Source organism: Bubalus kerabau, chromosome 9 (assembly GCF_029407905.1).
Source record: "Bubalus kerabau isolate K-KA32 ecotype Philippines breed swamp buffalo chromosome 9, PCC_UOA_SB_1v2, whole genome shotgun sequence".
Taxonomy (NCBI): domain Eukaryota; kingdom Metazoa; phylum Chordata; class Mammalia; order Artiodactyla; family Bovidae; genus Bubalus; species Bubalus kerabau.
Genome location: NC_073632.1, coordinates 22,874,173 through 22,890,913, shown reverse-complemented (window position 1 = coordinate 22,890,913; position 16,741 = coordinate 22,874,173). Strand labels below are relative to the sequence as shown.

The following is a 16,741-nucleotide window of genomic DNA, read 5'->3' as shown; positions in this document are numbered from 1 at the left end:
AGGTTCCTAACACTGTGCAGTATGACCAAAACCATCCCCAAGAAAAAGAGATGCACGAAGGCCAAGTGGTTGTCTGAGGAGGCTTTACACATAGCTGAGGAAAGAAGAGAAGTGAAAGGCAAGGGAGAAGGAAAAGTATACCCAACTGAATGCAGCATTCCAGAGTATAGCAAGGAGAGATAAGAAAGTGAAAGTCGCTCAGTTGTGTCCAACTCTTGCGACCCCATGGACTACACAGCACATGGAATTCTCCAGGTCAGAATACTGGAGTGGGTAGCTGTTCCTTTCTCCAAGGGATCTTCCCAACGGAGGGATCGAACCCAGGTCTCCCACATTGTGGACAGATTCTTTACCAGGTGAACCACCAGGGAAGCCTGGAGGCATAAGAAGGTCTTCTTAAATGAACAGTGCAAAGAAGTAGAGGAAAACAGTAGGATGAGAAAGATCAGAGATCTCTTCAAGAAAATTGAAGATACCAAGGAAACTTTTCATACAAGGATGGGCACAATAAAGGACAGAAATGGTAAGGACCTAACAGAAGCAGATGAGATTAAAAAGAGGTGGCAAGGATACACAGAAGAACTGTACAAAAAAGGTCTTAATGACCCAGATAACCACAGTGGTGTGGTCACTCACCTAGAGCCTGACATCCTGGAGTGTGAAGCCAAGTGGGCCTTAGGAAGCATTTCTATGAACAAAGCTAGTGGAGGTGATGGAATTCTAGCTGAGCTATTTTAAGTCCTAAAAGATTATGCTGTTAAAGTGCTGCACTCAATATGTCAACAAATTTGGAAAACTCAGCAGTGGCCATAGGACTTGAAAAGGTCAGTTTTCATTCCAATCCCAAAGAAGGGCAATGCCAATGAATGTTCAAACTACTATAGAATTGTGCTCATTTCACATGCTAGCAAGATAATGCTCAAAATCCTTCAAGCTAGGCTTCAGCAGTACATGAGCTGAAAACTTCCAAATGTACAAGCAAGATTTAGAAAAGGCAGAGGAACTAGAGATCAAATTGTCAACATTCATTAGATCATAGAGAAAGTAGAGGAATTCCAGAAAAACATCTACTTCTGCTTCACTGACTACAGTAAAGCCTCCGTCTATGTCAATCATGACAAACTGGAAAATTCTGAAAGAGATGGGACTACCAGACCACCTTACCTGTCTCCTGAGAAACCTATATGTGGGTCAAGAAGCAACAGTTAGAACTGGACATGGCACAACTGACTGGTTCAAAATTGAAAAGGATTATGACAAGGCTGTTTTCACCCTGTTTGTTTAACTCATATGCAGAGTAAATCTGGAGAAAAATGCCAGGTAGATGAATCACAAGCTGGAATCAAGATTGCTGGGAGAAATATCAATAACCTCAGACATGCAGATGATACCACTCTAATGGCAGAAATTGAAGAGGAACTAAAGAGCCTGTTGATGAGTATGGAAGAGGAAAGTGAAAAAGCTGGCTTAAAACTCAGCAGTCTAAAAACAAAGATCATGGCATCTGGTCCTATCACTTTATGGCAAGTAGATGGCGAAAAAGTAGAAGCAGTGACAGATTTTATTTTCTTGGGCTCCAAAATCATTGCCTGCAGCTATGAAATGAAAAGACTCTTGCTCCTTGGAAGAAAAGCTATGACAAACTTAGGAGGCATATTCAAAAGCAAAGACAGCACTTTTCTGACAAAGGTCCATGTAGTCAAAGCTATGATTTTTCTAGCAGTCATGCATGGATGTGAGAGTCCATAATGAAGGCTGTGCACTGAAGAACTGTGGTGCTGGATAAGACTGTTGAGAGTCCCTTGGAATGTGAGAAGATCAAACCAATCAATCCTAAAGGAAATCAACCCTGAACATTCATTGGAAGGACTGATGCTGGAGCTGAAGCTCCAATACTTTGGCACCTGATGCAAAGAGTTGAATCATTGGAAAAGACCCTGATGCTGGGAAAGATTGAAGGCAACAGGAGAAGGGGGCAGCAGAGGATGTGATGGTTAGATAGCATCAGCAACTCAATGGACAAGAATCTGAGCCAACTCTGGGAGATAGTGAAGGACAGGGAATCCTGGTGTGCTGCAGTCTCTGGGGTCTCAAAGAGTTGGACATGAGTTAGCAACCGAACAACAACAACAAATCAAATCAAACTGGTACAACTGCCCAGGTCACACACCTGCGGAGCCAGTTGCCGTGCTCGTAGTTGTCATCTCCCAGCCGGGCTGCAGCTCTTTCTGGGCTGTTTCATGTCTCTCTGTGACTCTCTTCAATGCTGCAGATTCCCTGAGGGTAGCTGCGCCTTCCTTCTCATCCTGTTTGAGTGATCTGCTGTGAAGACCCCTGCCTAATGACTCTTCCGTTATTTCCCTGGCCGTCCCTCCTGGCTTTTGTGTCCACTGTTGCTGGGCACGTGTATCTCCACTTCTCTGTCTCCTCCACACACTTAGTGGGCATCAGTCTCCATCAGCTGAGCCACCAGGGAAGCCAAGAATACCGGAGTGGGTAGCCTATCCCTTTTCCAGAGGATGTTCCTGACCCAGAAATCGAACCAGGGTCTCCTGCATTGCAGGTGGATTCTTTACCAACTGAGCTGTCAGGGAAGCCCTACTCACAACCTCAGCTTCCCTTGTGGCTCAGCTGGTAAAGAATCCGCCTGCAATGCGGGAGACCTGGGCTTGATCTCTGGGTTGGGAAGATCTCCTGGAGAAGGGAAAGGCTGCCCACTGTAGTATTCTGGCCTGGAGAATTCCATGGGCTGTATGGTCCATGGGATCACAAAGAGTTGGACACGCTTTCACTTTTAAGTCTCCATCATCTGCTTAGCAGACACTTGCTGCTAAATCTCTATTCTCTGTCTGTGTCTCATGACATGACTAGTGCCAGGGGGAATCCTCCTCTCAAATCTCAGCCTGTCAGTTTCTTCTGCCTTAGCTTCCTCAAACTTCGTGAAGGAAAGGAAAGGACCAGGTGAAGCTGTCCTTCCTCAACTTACCTGCAAGAGAGGAAGAGAATGTGTAGGTAGATGGCATAGCTACTACACTATTTTTTCCCTTATTTTTTTCTTCTCTCTTATTTCCATCGTTATTTTTTTTTTTAATTTCTGTATAGGGAAATTTCTGAGTAGGGAGTGAGTTTCTCCCAATTTAAATGCATCCATCAATCATATTTGTCACACAGTCTAAATCAGGGTTGCCAACTAAGGACTAGGGAGCAAACATGCCCCACCCACCCATTTATATATTGCCTGTGGCTGCCTTCATGATACAGTCAGTTCAGTTCAGTTCAGTCACTCAGTTGTGTCTGACTCTGTGACCCCATGGACTGCAGCACACCAGGCCTCCCTGTCCATCACTAACTCCTGGAGTCCACCCAAACCCGTGTCCATTGAGTCGGTGATGCCATCCACCCATCTCATCTTCTGTCGTCCCCTTCTCCTCTTGCCCTCAATCTTTCCCAGCATCAGGGTGTTTTCCAATGAGTCAACTCTTTGCATCAGGTGGCCAAAGTATTGGAGTTTCACCTTTAGCATCAGTCCTTCCAATGAACACCCAGGACTGATCTCCTTTAGGATGGACTGGTTGGATCTCCTTGCAGTCCAAGGGACTGTCAAGAATCTTCTCCAACACCACAGTTCAAAAGCATCAATTCTTCTGCACTCAGCTTTCTTTTTAGTCCAACTCTCACATCCATACATGACCACAGGAAAAACCATAGCCTTGACTAGACAGACCTTTGTTGACAAAGTAATGTCTCTGCTTTTTAATATGCCGTCTAGGTTGGTCATAACTTTTCTTCCAAGGAGTAAGTGTCTTTTAATTTCATGGCTGCAGTCACCATCTGCAGTGATTTTGGAGCCCAGAAAATGGAATACAGACCACATGGCCTGCAAAGCCCAGAATATTTAATATTTACCCCTTTACAGAAAAAGTTTGCTGACTTCTATGATATGATCAGAGCTGAAAATAAAGTGCCTATCTCTGGTGGGACCTACAATGGGGCACTGAGAGGTGTTTGATGACCCCAGTGGTTAATCTGCCATAAATTAATGCTTCCTGCTTTACCACTGCTAGTAAATACTTTCACACAGACAGAGAGTAAAACAGGCATTACGATTTTACAGACACACAGTGGGTGGAACAGACATTATTATCCTCATTTTAAAGATGAAAAAGAATTTAAGGGATTACAAGTGGGGAGTTGGATCTCTTGATTCCTTGGGGTTAATGGCAGACATCTTTGAGAAGATGCAGCATTTTAGAAAAAGAAATGCTGAGGATGTTAATATGTGAGGTCATTGGACACCTTTAGGTCTGCTGTGGAGCTGGGTGGGTTAGGGTTAGGGTTAGGGTTAGGGTTAGGGTGTGCTGAGATAAGATGACTGAAGGGTGGAGAAGAGACGGGGCTAGGGGCCATTGTGTATTTGAGAAAATTATTCCGAAAGGTGGTGACTCATTGTCTTACATACTTCCTGCCCACACAGTGAGTCTGAAACTTCTGCATTGTGGTCGCGTGGCATTTTAGATAGAGCCAACTTCTAATGCACCTTAATTAGTGAATCACAAAGTTCTCCTCTTGACTGTACTCACCAGCTTTTTTGCATAAGCGTAGCAACTAAGTTGATGAAATTTGGTTGATTGCCATAGAATACATAGCCTCTTCACACAGCATCAGAGTGAAGAGAATCTTTGAACATCAGGCAGACGTCTTTGACAATCATGGTTTCAGTTGCATTCATAGTGTATGTTTCAATAGGAATCATTCTTACTTTTCTCTTGGCTTGGTTTATAAAGTACAATCGTTGTGCTGTTTGTTCTTAGTTTTGACTCCCTACACTCCGAATACCCTGATCTATTCCAAGGAAGGGATGCTCAGGGATGCTAAGACTGAAGTCAGGAGAAGTTTAAAACAGACATAACCCATGACTCCCTACATTACAACAGATTTTAGGTTGTTCTTTTATGTTAGAAATGTTTGAAACATTTAAAATATAAGGCATTTAAAGGACACCTGAATACAATTGACATAGTAGAGGCAATTAGAATGCATGAAGTCATCATCAGCATATGGATGGGGTGATCTGTGCAATGTTCCATCTTCTCCCTTGTCAGCATGAAGCCATGATATCATCCAAACCAGTGTATGTCTTTCTCCCCATGGAGTTTAACCCATCTTATTAACATCCAGCAATTGTGATATGCCTTGGGTTTCTTGAAAAATGCAGTTGAATTGTTTGAGAATATTTCTTGCATAAAGAAAAACTTTTTATTTCCGAACAGGAGACCTTGGCTGACTAGAATAATCAGCTACTGTGCAAACTGGAATTTTTCCTAATTTGCCTAACTTAAAAAACCATTTTAATTCATATCCAGCTGTATAGTGTTTTATTCCTGGAGTCAGTGACTTTTCCAATTCAAGGAGTCATAAGTCAAAAAACTGCAAGGTCAGAGTTACTTCTCAGCTCCTTTGAGAGTCTCAGGCTCTGAGCAGCAGACAGTGTCAGGGGAGCAGGGTGGAAAGAATGTGGTCTTAGAAGAACAAGGTATTACACAAGTAGAAATTGAAGACAAAAGTCTGTGGAAATAGTGGAATTCTGTATTAATTGTTGCTTGAGACTGTTTGCCGGATGCTATACCCCGTGACTAAACTTAAATCAGCCCCGGGAAGGGAGGGCTACCAGTATATTTGTGTTGCAGTGGTTCTGATCTGGAGATTAAAGCTGACTTTTGGGTTCTCCTTGAATGTAGAGAACGGCAAACTAGCCTGTGTTCTCGTTCAGGCGTTCCCAGGTACTGGCTATGCTATTTTGGGCAAATGTCTAAATCTCTCTAAGCCTCGCTTTCCTTATCTTTTTAAGAGAAGTAATTATAGCCTCTGCTTTATGGATTGTTATTAGGATTCTATGAGATGCTACTTTGCTATGACAGACACCTCACCCAGTGTTCAGAGCAGAAGCTCCTTAGTAAAAGTCAGCTACTATTATTGTGAATAGAAGTAATATTTAAGACCAATTCATCACGTATAGACTGCTGAGAGAAAGCCTGAGGTATTTTTCTTCCTGGCTCTTTTGTGAGTGAAAGGAAATGACTGACTTGTCGTTTGTGGGCCTTTTCAGAAGTGATGAAATACAGAAAGGAATTCTAACTCTGGCTAACCAAGAGTCTGGTAATTTTCCAGAGATGTTTTCTTTGTCAGATAAAACAAATATTAAGCAACTTTAATTAAACTAAATGGTGACATTCTTCAGAGGCCACAGGTACTGTTTAAATGTCTAAACAAATTATAGCGGTCAAGTAGAGAGAATATAGGTAAAATTTACCAGAAAACTAGAGTTATCTTCATCACTTAAATTTGAAGGAAGGTCTTGCATAACCTTCTTATATAACCAATACCTATATATTATATTCTATGTCTAGTGGAATAGTGACATCAGAATTATAATAAAGTATTATGACTATAAAAATACTTTAAATGTATTTGAGGTTCAAGAATGAGTCATTGATATTGAAAATGTCAAAAACTGTTATATGTTATCATTACTTTATATAATAGTATATTTCTGGATATTTAAAGGCTTTTCTCTTTTATACAGTTGACAGTAGCCTTGTTTCTGTGAAGAAAAGAAAAAAGAAAAAAAAAATCTCTAGCCTTGCTATAAATGCTAGAAATTAGTATAAAGAGATAAACCAAAACCCTCTTTTATCAACATGAAGATAAGAAAGGCCAATCTATTTTACATTCAAGCTTTAACATCCTCAAATTGTACATCCTTTCAGATTCAATATATAACTAAAAAATTTTTTTTTCTTATTTCATGGCAGTTTCCTGATCTATCCCTTTGTTATTTTCTGTTTTTGTTTCTTTTCTGGAAGCCTTTTCCAGGTCTGCTGTTATCTTCCTTGAAAAATATTAAGCAGAACTTCATAAAATATTGTACCATGGTTTTAGGCTACAGTAGAATAATATTTTTCTATTTTGCCACAGTGATAATATTTTCCTCAAACTTTTGGTTACAACATCACTCTAGTGACTCCAAGAGAATCCTCTTCCTTGAATTCTAATATTTTGTGAAATTATTTAGAAGAATTTTCAGTTGGTCTGGATAGAGCTGTCGTAGTCGAATGAAAATGTTTTACATAAACAAGAGCCTTAGTTTATTTTGAGGATTTATGAGTGTAGATAATGAGAAATGAAATACCATTTGATGTAGCTTGCTACATAAACAGGATTATGAAAATGAAAGAAAATTGTAAAGAAAATTTAAGGGCAAACCTAGAAAAATTTATTAACAATCTGTGCTGTTAGAATGAACAGTCTTCTGAGAAATGTTTGAACATTTCCTGAGCTGGAACATTTCTAACTAGACTTAACCAAGTAATTAGATCTACAGAGGGAATTATCTGGCACTGATAGAGGATAAACTAGTTGATCCGATTGGTCTTTTGCATCTTAAACTTCACATGAAACTAGAACAATGTTTTCTTTTGCCTTTAGTCTTGGGTGCTGTGGGTACTTGTCATTTATGTCCAAAAGATCCAGGGTGATTTTCTGGAAGCCTCGTTTGCAGGAAACTTTTTGCCAAGCTACACTGTAAAAAGTACACTTTCTGTAATTCTGTGCTTTCCCTTTTACTATATGTCATATTTATAATTCTATAAAATAATTAAAAAGTTGAAGTTATATAAATAAAATTATTGTGCCAGCTCACCCTGTGTACTGGGTAGGTTCTTAAAAAAGAATGTAAGTAAAATCAGGAACAGATAGGAGTTGGATAGTTAACAAGTAAAGGAATGATGCCAAGACCTAACTTGTGCAGAAAAGAAGTTTTTCTTGGTGGTAGGGATGGAGAATATTGTGACCAGTGTTGAATAGTAACATGGAAAGATAAACCTGGAAGGAGGAAGGAGCAGGAGTGAGACTGTTAAGGAAAATTCAAGGTCAAGTGTTATAGGAGCTAATAAAGATGGAAGCTAGAGTGAGCCTTTAATTGCTGTAGACTTGTCCCTCTTTCATTCTCTTTCTGCTTGTTCAAAGGCTCTAAAAATACTTATTAGTTCCATACAAATTAGTCAAAATTGTTATAAATATCTTCTGATTCCTAGGATAGTATTCATCTGACAGTACACGCTGACATAAAAGACATAGAAGAGGGAGGTTTGGGATAAAATTTGGTCTTTCTTTTATTCACATGCGAATCAGAAAATTCTATGAAAATATTGCTGACTAATTACTATGAAAAGAAGAGAAAGTATATTTCATGAATTATGTTAAGATAATTTGCTTATTAAGTAGAAGAACCTGTGCCTCAAATAACACTTAAAAAAAAAAGTTCCAAATCTGATGTGAGTCTTGACTTTCTTGAAAGGATACACACTGAGATGAACCAAAGGCATTCTTGGCTTCGTTCAGAAAGTTTGTTATTTACATGTCCTATGCTTGCAGCCATTAAACTGAAGGGGAGGGGAAAAATTCTCTCTTCTCTCTTTTTAGGTTCTTTGGCTGATATTTATTTATTTATTAAAGAATTTTTTGTGGGGGGAGTGGACCATTTTTTTAAAGTCTTGTGTTGAATTTATTGCAGTGTTACTTCTGTGTTTTGCTTTGGTTTTTTGGCCACAAGGCGTGTGGGATCGTAGTTCCCTAACCAGGGATTGAACCTGTACCCCCTGCACTAGAAAATGAAGTCTCAACCATTGGACCACATGGGAAGCCCCGCCTTGGCTAGTTTAGTAATGAAATTGATATAAGATAGAATAATCGGAGAAAGAAGCTTGCCTGGTGGCTCAGATGGTAAAGAATCCATCTGCAAAGCAGAACTGTGATCTATCCCTGGGTTGAGAAGATTCCCCTGGAGAAGGGAATGGCTATCCACTCCAGTATTCTGGCCTGGAGAAATAGGAGAAAACCAAGTTTAATGTTATATGTACAGTGTATGTGTTTGTTAAGTCACTTCAACTCTTTTCGACCATATGGACTGTGCCTGCCAGGCTCCTCTGTCCTTAGGATTCTCCAGGCAAGAATACTGCAGTAGGTTGCCATTTTCTCCTCCAGGGGATCTTCCTGACGCAGGAATCGAACCTGAGTCTCTTACTGTCTCTTGCGTTACAGACAGGTTCTTTACCACCGGCACCACCAGTAGTCCCGTGAAAAGCTGAGACTTCAACAGCAGCCAGGTAACTGAACCTTGTATAAAATCTTGAGCTAAGGAAAGGGGTGAGGGTCTGCGGATACGAAGGGGAGGAAGACCATTCACATGAAGGCAGAGGAAAGGTTTGAAAAACAGATTTTGCCATGTTATCAGTTATGTTTCTTTGGTAAAAAGGTATCTCTGGTGATAGCTCTCCTCCTGGTATAGGCCCCCTTTCCAGTGTAAATTTAGGCAGTTGATGAAGAGGAGGAGAGCTTTACCTGAATCTGCTGGGTTTTGATTGCCTTCAGCTCAAAAAAATCCGTTTGCTAAAGTGGCATATTTGGGAGTCATGTATTCTGCCCCCGCCAACCAAATAGTAAGAGGCCTACAGAGTGCCAGATGCCTTTTCTGTTACCTCCTGCTACCCCGTGAGCATTAAGGATAGAACTTGGCCAACTCTGACTAAATGTTTACTATTGTTCAGCTCTGGGACTTTTTAACACATTAAGTCTGTAATGATCCCTGTTCAGACTGCATCCTGTTTTCATAACCTGTATCTTTAATAATTAGCCTAGTTGCTTCTCAGAAAGGCTTTTAAATGATTCATCATTTTACAAGTTCTGCAGCAGGTTAATGATTTCGGAAAGCGTATTTTTGCTTAGCAACCTAATTTCAGTGGCTGTGTGAGTTTTGCAAGAGTGCCTATGGAGGAGGACAGATAGATGAATTTCTCCAACTCTGGGATATAAAGTGAAAAAGTATTATTTTAGAAAACATTTGTAAAACTTTCTGAGTCATCTGCTTCCCAGGGTGATCCCTCCCCCTCTAATTTGCATCTGTTTAAGAACTTAGAAAAAAGCCATATAGAGAGTAGTTATTCAGAATCACACATGGATTCAAATCCTAGGTCTTCTAATCACTAGGAGTAGCTGTGGGATCCAGAAAAAGATATTTAATCTCTTTAAATCTCAATGACCTCATCTGTAAACTGAGAATAATAGCACCTACTAGTGCTGATGTGAATGTTAATTTAAATGAGATGCTGTATAATGTAAAATGCTTAGCACATTGTTTAACACTTAAGAAACAGTAAGTGAGAGCTGCTAAAATAAGGAAGAGTACGCATGCATATGCATCTGACTCTTTGCGACCTCATGGACTGTAGCCCACCAGGCTCCCCTGTTCAAGGGATTTTCCAGGCAAGAGTACTGGAGTGGATTGCCATGCCCTGCTCCAGGGGATCTTCCGGTCCCAGGGATTGAATCCAAGTCTCCTGCAACTCCTACATGGACAGGCGGATTCTTTACCACTGAGCCACCTGGGAATCCCAAGGAAGAGTATAAATATCACTAAATATGAAACATGAAAGTCTGGAAAGTATTCTTATCTGGATACTTTGTCTTACTGAGAGAATAAAGTGGTTTAAAGTGGATATTATTGAGGGCAGACTTGGTTACACTATGGAGAACTTAAGTTTTTCTCCCTCTTACATGTTGTTCAATTCTATTCTAAAACATTTCTTGACTGGTTTGCTGTCTCTGAGTACTTTTGCAGTTCTGAGATAGAACAGGTGCTGACTGCTGATTTTGTTGTGGAGGTAAAGATAGAAGACCTTATTCAGAGTCTCACCTGGTTCAAATCCTAGGTCTTCTATTTACTAGGAGTAGCTGTGTGATCCAGAAAAAGATATTTAATCACTAGGAAAAGGACTAAAAGGACTAGGATGACTAGGAAAGGACTAAAATCTGTGTGCACGTGTCAAAGCAAAAGTAATTAATGTGACATTTCGGTGTCACAGAGAAAAAAATACTTGCTAAGACAGAATTAACATCACAGGTCTAGCACATGCGCTATTTCATCAGCAAAAGTGAATTAATGTGAAAGAGAATAGAGAACTCAAGCTTTTGACCTGATTAGTGGTATAAAACAATTAGATAATTCTAAAATATGTTTTTTTCTGTAAAAATCCTACAAGTAATTCAATCTATAATCTTCATTATTTAATGTAATTCTATTAATTCTATAAAGGCTGATAATACTATAAACGTTTTATTTAAAAGTATTAATATTGCTGCTGAACTAAACTTGAGTCCACTCGCCCACTGCACAGCAGAGCCAATCTCCTGGTACCATTTTATGGTGAAGGAACGTGCACATTTGTTGCAGGGTCCCACAGCAGAGTGGGTGGCTTATGCTCAAAGGACTCAAACTCCCCGATGGTTTTCAGGGAAGGCTTTGCTAAGGTAACATTTGGGGTGAGTGTTGTAGGGTGTATGACTTTCCTCTGGTTGGTTGGTCGTGAGGTAATGGGGTGATGTTTCAGGAATCTTCATCATCAACCTTCTAGTTCTAAACAATCTGGGGTTTACCTGCTGGTGGTCAGCATGTAGTTACCATCCTCCACCTGGGAGTAGGGGGAGATCTTAGTTTCTGCATAACGACTCAAAAATATGTATCAGATTTTCTGTGTGTCCCTTGAGGAGGAGCTAGGATTCTGTTTTATTGCTGAATTATTGTTTAAGATATCATTACTTAAAAAAAAAGTATTTATTTATCTGGGTCTTAGTTGCAGGACACAGGATCTTCATTGCATCATGTGGGATCTTTTGTTTCAGCTCACAGACTTTTTAGTTGTGGGGTGTGGGCTCCAGAGCATAGGCTCAGTAGCTGCAGCTCAAGGGCTTAGTTGCTCTGAGGCAGGTGGCATCTTAGTTTTCCAACCAGAGATCGAAACTGCATCCCCTGCAATGCAAGGCAGGCTCCCCACCACTGGAATGCCAGAGAAGTCCCTATCATTACTTTTCTAGCTTGACTCTTTGCTTCTGCCATCCCTCAATTCCCTAATTGGTTGAGTCTGCTCTTTGGCACTCATAGAAGGCCTAGGACAGAAAAGCCTTTTTTCTACAAACAAGAAATGGGGAACATGAATGGACTTTTGTACCTGGGAAAGCCCCACAGGATCTTGCTTAGCTTTAATATTAGACTGAGATTGTTTAGAAACAATTAAATATAGAATTGCTGTGTGTGCTGTGCTTAGTTGCTCACTCATGTCTGACTCTTTGGAACCCCGTGAACTATAGCCCACCAGGCTCCTCTGTCCATAGGGATTCTCCAGGCAAGAATACTAGAGTGGGTTGCCAACCCCTTCTCCAGGGGATCATCCCGACCCAGGGACTGAACTCTGGTCTGCTGCATTCTTTACCATCTGAGCCACCAGGGAAGCCCAAGAATACCAGAGTGGGTAGCCTATTACATCTCCAGGGGATCTTCCCAACCCAGGAATCGAACCAGGGTCTTCTGCATTGCAGGCGGATTCTTTACCAGCTAAGCTACTGCTGCTGCTGCTAAGTTGCTTCAGTTGTGTCCGACTCTGTGCGACCCCATAGACGGCAGCCCACCAGGCTCCCCCGTCCCTGGGATTCTCCAGGCAAGAACACTGGAGTGGGTTGCCATTGCCTTCTCCAATGCGTGAAAGTGAAAGTGAAGTCTCTCAGTCCCGTCCGACTCTTCAACCCCATGTACTGCAGCCCACCAGGGTCTTCCATTCATGGGATTTTCCAGGCAAGAGTACTGGAGTGGGGTGCCATTGCCTTCTCCGAGCTAAGCTACTAGGGAAGCCCAAATATAGAGTTGGTACTAGGTAAATGCCATTTTCCCATGTGTTTGCAAATATAATTAAGGGCATGTAATATATAGATAGTCATGCATTTGTCTTATTTTACAAATATCCTAATGCCATAGATCCTATAAAAGATACAGGAAATCCAGGAAAATAAGACACAAGCACATGTTAGAGTCAAATACAAATGTTGTGTGTGATTGAGGCTGTGTATGATTAAGTTTAAAACATTACCACCTTGGGAAATACTGCCTGGAACTTCCATTAACGCGTGTTCTAAATTGAAGTTGTTAGATCAATATTTGATGTTCCATCCCAAAGAGCCTTAAGAGAAAATTGTTTTAGATCAAAGAAGTGCACATGTGGCATGGAGTCATGGGGAATCACAATTCAATTTGGGAAGCCCATGTGTCTTAGTTGTGCTGTGTCAGGAGTTAAATTTGAAACTGTGGGGGAAGAAAAATAATTTTTGCTTTACTCTTCTAAGGTCTTTGGCTGTTATACCCCTGTATTAAAAAGACAGATTAATAGGAGGACACAAATACAAGTTTAATGACATGCATACCTCCTGTTTACATGGGAGAGACACAGGAAAACCGAGTAACTCTCTGAAATGACCAAGCCATTACCTTATATACCAGCTTCAGCTAAAGGCAAAAGAAAGATGTTGAGCCACTTATGAGAGTTATGAGGAAAGCACAGTAAACAATGAAAGCATAGTAAATACAGATTTGAGTCACTGCCTTCTGCATTGGTTAAGAGTTTCTAGAGATTTTAGAGTTATAGTTCTCTTCCTGGTATAGCCAGGGAGACACCCTTACAAATGGAGGCTTTCTTATAAATGTAAATATGTTTTGCTGCTGCTGCTGCTAAGTTGCTTCAGTCGTGTCCAACTCTGTGCGACCCCATAGACGGCAGTCCACCAGGCTCCACTGTCCCTGGGATTCTCAGGCAAGAACGCTGGAGTGGGTTGCCATTTCCTTCTCCAAAATATGTCTTAGGAAAGGGTAATTTCTACCCAGGTTTCAGAGCTTCACGGGTCCCTGTTGTTTCTTAAAAAATAATGAGCTTAAAGTCATCAGTATGCCAAAGAGGTATATTTTAGGGTGGCATAACGTGCTCCCCTTCAAAACTATTTGTCACATCTTTTCATTTTTTTGGCTTGGGACTTAAGTCAGCCCACTCTGCCTCCAAACAAGCTGTGATGAAATACAGTAGGTCTGTTCTGAAGTGCTCTGGCTTCCGTTACAAAGAACATCTATTCTTTGTTCACCAAGGAAGCACAAAGGATGCTCTAAAATTTTAGGACCTAATCACTGAATGAAGCAGAAAACATGGCGCTGGTGTTAAGGACCACTTCTCCAGTTTATAGTCTTCAAAATTAGGGTGCTATAGAAAGTTCACACACACGCACACAAGGGTCCATTTTGTTGTAAGGGTTCCGTTCAAAAAAGGAGCATGAATGTAGATTTCAAGATTTCTTAGAAGAATTAAGTGTTCGCTATCTAAAAGGAAACATCACACTGTGTGTTTGTTTTTCTATTATAAGCCTGGCGTTTTGAAAAGCTTTTCTTGGTTTCTTAACTATGGTTGGGTTCATAAAGGAAATTTACTTCCAGAAAAGAAGTCTCTGTATTTTATCTGGAATGGGTAATGAAAACCTTGCTGCTGAGCTGTTCAAGGGAAGAACTATTTATACTGTGAGTTTTAAATAAACCCATGCACTAAGCTCCTATATTTAAGGATTTAGGCAAATTTTGTAGTACAGCCCCCAGGATATCAGAGGGATCTTCCCTGAATTTAGATTAGAGGCCTTGCCTTTGAGCTCAGTGTGTTTGTTTGTAATGTATCTGTTAATCGAGTTCTTTTGCTTAGAGACTGCATAAACATTCAAAATAGAATGACTCAAGTGAGTTCCCCATGGACAAATTAATTGCTGTTTTGTTTTTTTCTTTATTTTACCTCAACGTATTTTTTAAAAATCTCGATTTTGAAGGTGGTCTTTTCCTCCCAATCCTTTGTACTTTTATTACTGTAAAATGACTGACATTAAAAAAGAACAACAACACCCAATTTTGAAAAAGAGTTCATGGAAAAGTAGAATCCCATATCACTAAAAACTACCCCGCCCTCTTCCCTTGGCATTTCCCCTTTTCTCTCTTCACTTCAAGCCCCTCCCCCGACTCCATGTGGATTTCTCTGCACATTGTGACTTCTGACTTGTTCTTGGCAGGGCTTGAAGTTTGCATTTTCTGATAGATAATTTAGAATCACTTAAAAAAGTAAACTTTTTATGTTACAAAAACCTTGAGATTCACAGAATTCTTGCAAAGATAATACTGGGGGATCCCATAGACCCCACACCCAGTTACGTCTATAATTAAAACCTCATGTTAGTATGGTACATATGTTATAATTGATGAACAAATAGTGATGCATTATTATTGACTAAAGTCCATGTTTTATTCATGTTTCCTCAATTTTCCCCTAATGTCTTTTTTCCGTTTCAGGATCCCATCCAGATGCCACATTACATCATTTAGTTGTCATGTGCCCTTAGCTTCCTCTTGGCGGTAACAATTATTCAGATTTTCCTTGTTTTCCATGACCTGAATAGTTTTAAAGATCACGGGTCAGGCATTTTGAAGTCTTTCTCCGTTGGGACGGGTCTGATGTTTTTCTCATTATTAGCCCTGGGTCATGTTTTGGGGAAGGGCGACCATATAGGTAAAGTGCCGTTGTTATCCCATCCTATCAAAGATACCTACCATCGGCGTGAATTAGCACTGCTTGACGTTGATCCCTATTACCCGGCTTCGGATTGTTTGTGACGTTAGAATCACATTTTCATTTTCCTCTGAAGATTGGTCAAAGTATTTTCCTGAAGTTTCTAATGATGTGATCATTAAAGCTATAAGGAAGCTGACTCGAGATTGATCTCCTGGTTTTTCTTTCTTGGTGACGTTGTGAAGCCGCTATTCATTTCTAAGCAGTTAGGCAAAAATCATTTCAGTGGTGGTAAAGACATCTTCTCTTTTCTCATGTGCTGTAGGTGGGAATGCGATCCCGAAACCAGGGCGGTGAAAGTTCATCCAACGGGCATGTCTCCTGCCCCAAGACCTCCACCATCAGCAACGCTGCTGATAAAAGTCTCTCAGAAGACACGAAAAAGAAGAACAAATCCAACAGAAAGGAGGAGGATGTCATGGCTTCAGGAACTGTCAAACGACACCTAAAACCATCTGGAGAAAGTGAACGGAAAAGTAAGAAATCCTTGGAGTTGTCCAAGGAAGATCTCATCCAGCTACTCAGTATAATGGAAGGGGAGCTACAGGTAGAGTCCGATTTTCTCAGTTGTTGTGTTTTTAGTTTGAAGCTGTAAAATAAGAGACCCTCCCTGGATTGTGAACTTCGTGGGGAAGTGAATGTTTTTCTTGTTCATTCCTAAACCCCTAGTACCTGGCGCAAGTTTCACTGAATACATTCTTGTTGAATGAACGGATACATGGATAGAGCTGATTTCAATGTCAAGCTTCTCTAGAAGCAGAAAATTTTTTCATGACTTTTTTTTTTTTGAGCTTTTTAATTTGCGTGGGGGTAGAGCTGATCACACATAACAATGTTGTGATGTTTTCAGGTGAGCAGTGAAGGGGCTCAGCCATACAGAATGTGTCCATTCTCCCCAAACTCCCCTCCCATCCAGGCTGCTATGTAACATCGAGCAAAGTTCCACGTGCTATACAGTAGGTCCTTGTCAGTTGTTCATTTTAAATACAGCATGTGTACACAGCCACACTAAGCTCCCTAATTACATGACGTGTTTTTGGTAATAATTTACTAATAGCACTTGGTAGTAGGTAATCGATGAGGTTATCTAATTTAGGGCCACTGGCTATGATTGCAAACTGAGGAAAAGTCATGATTCTTGCTTTTTTAAGTTATTTTTATTTATTTATGGCTGCTCTGGGTCTTTGTTGCTGATTGCAGGCTTTTCTCTGGTT

At 40.5% G+C, this 16,741-nt stretch overlaps 1 protein-coding gene across 3 annotated transcripts in view; it reads left to right on the top strand.

Annotated features, from left to right (window-relative positions):
- Nucleotides 1–16,741, top strand: part of FILIP1 (filamin A interacting protein 1) — a 214,512-nt gene that overhangs the window by 79,669 nt on the left and 118,102 nt on the right. For all 3 annotated transcript variants that reach the window (XM_055534823.1, XM_055534825.1, XM_055534824.1), the window contains exon 2: nt 15,793–16,074. In XM_055534823.1, the coding sequence (XP_055390798.1) occupies nt 15,799–16,074 (276 nt within the window). In that variant the 5' untranslated portion in view covers nt 15,793–15,798. The remainder of the gene's footprint in view (nt 1–15,792; nt 16,075–16,741) is intronic.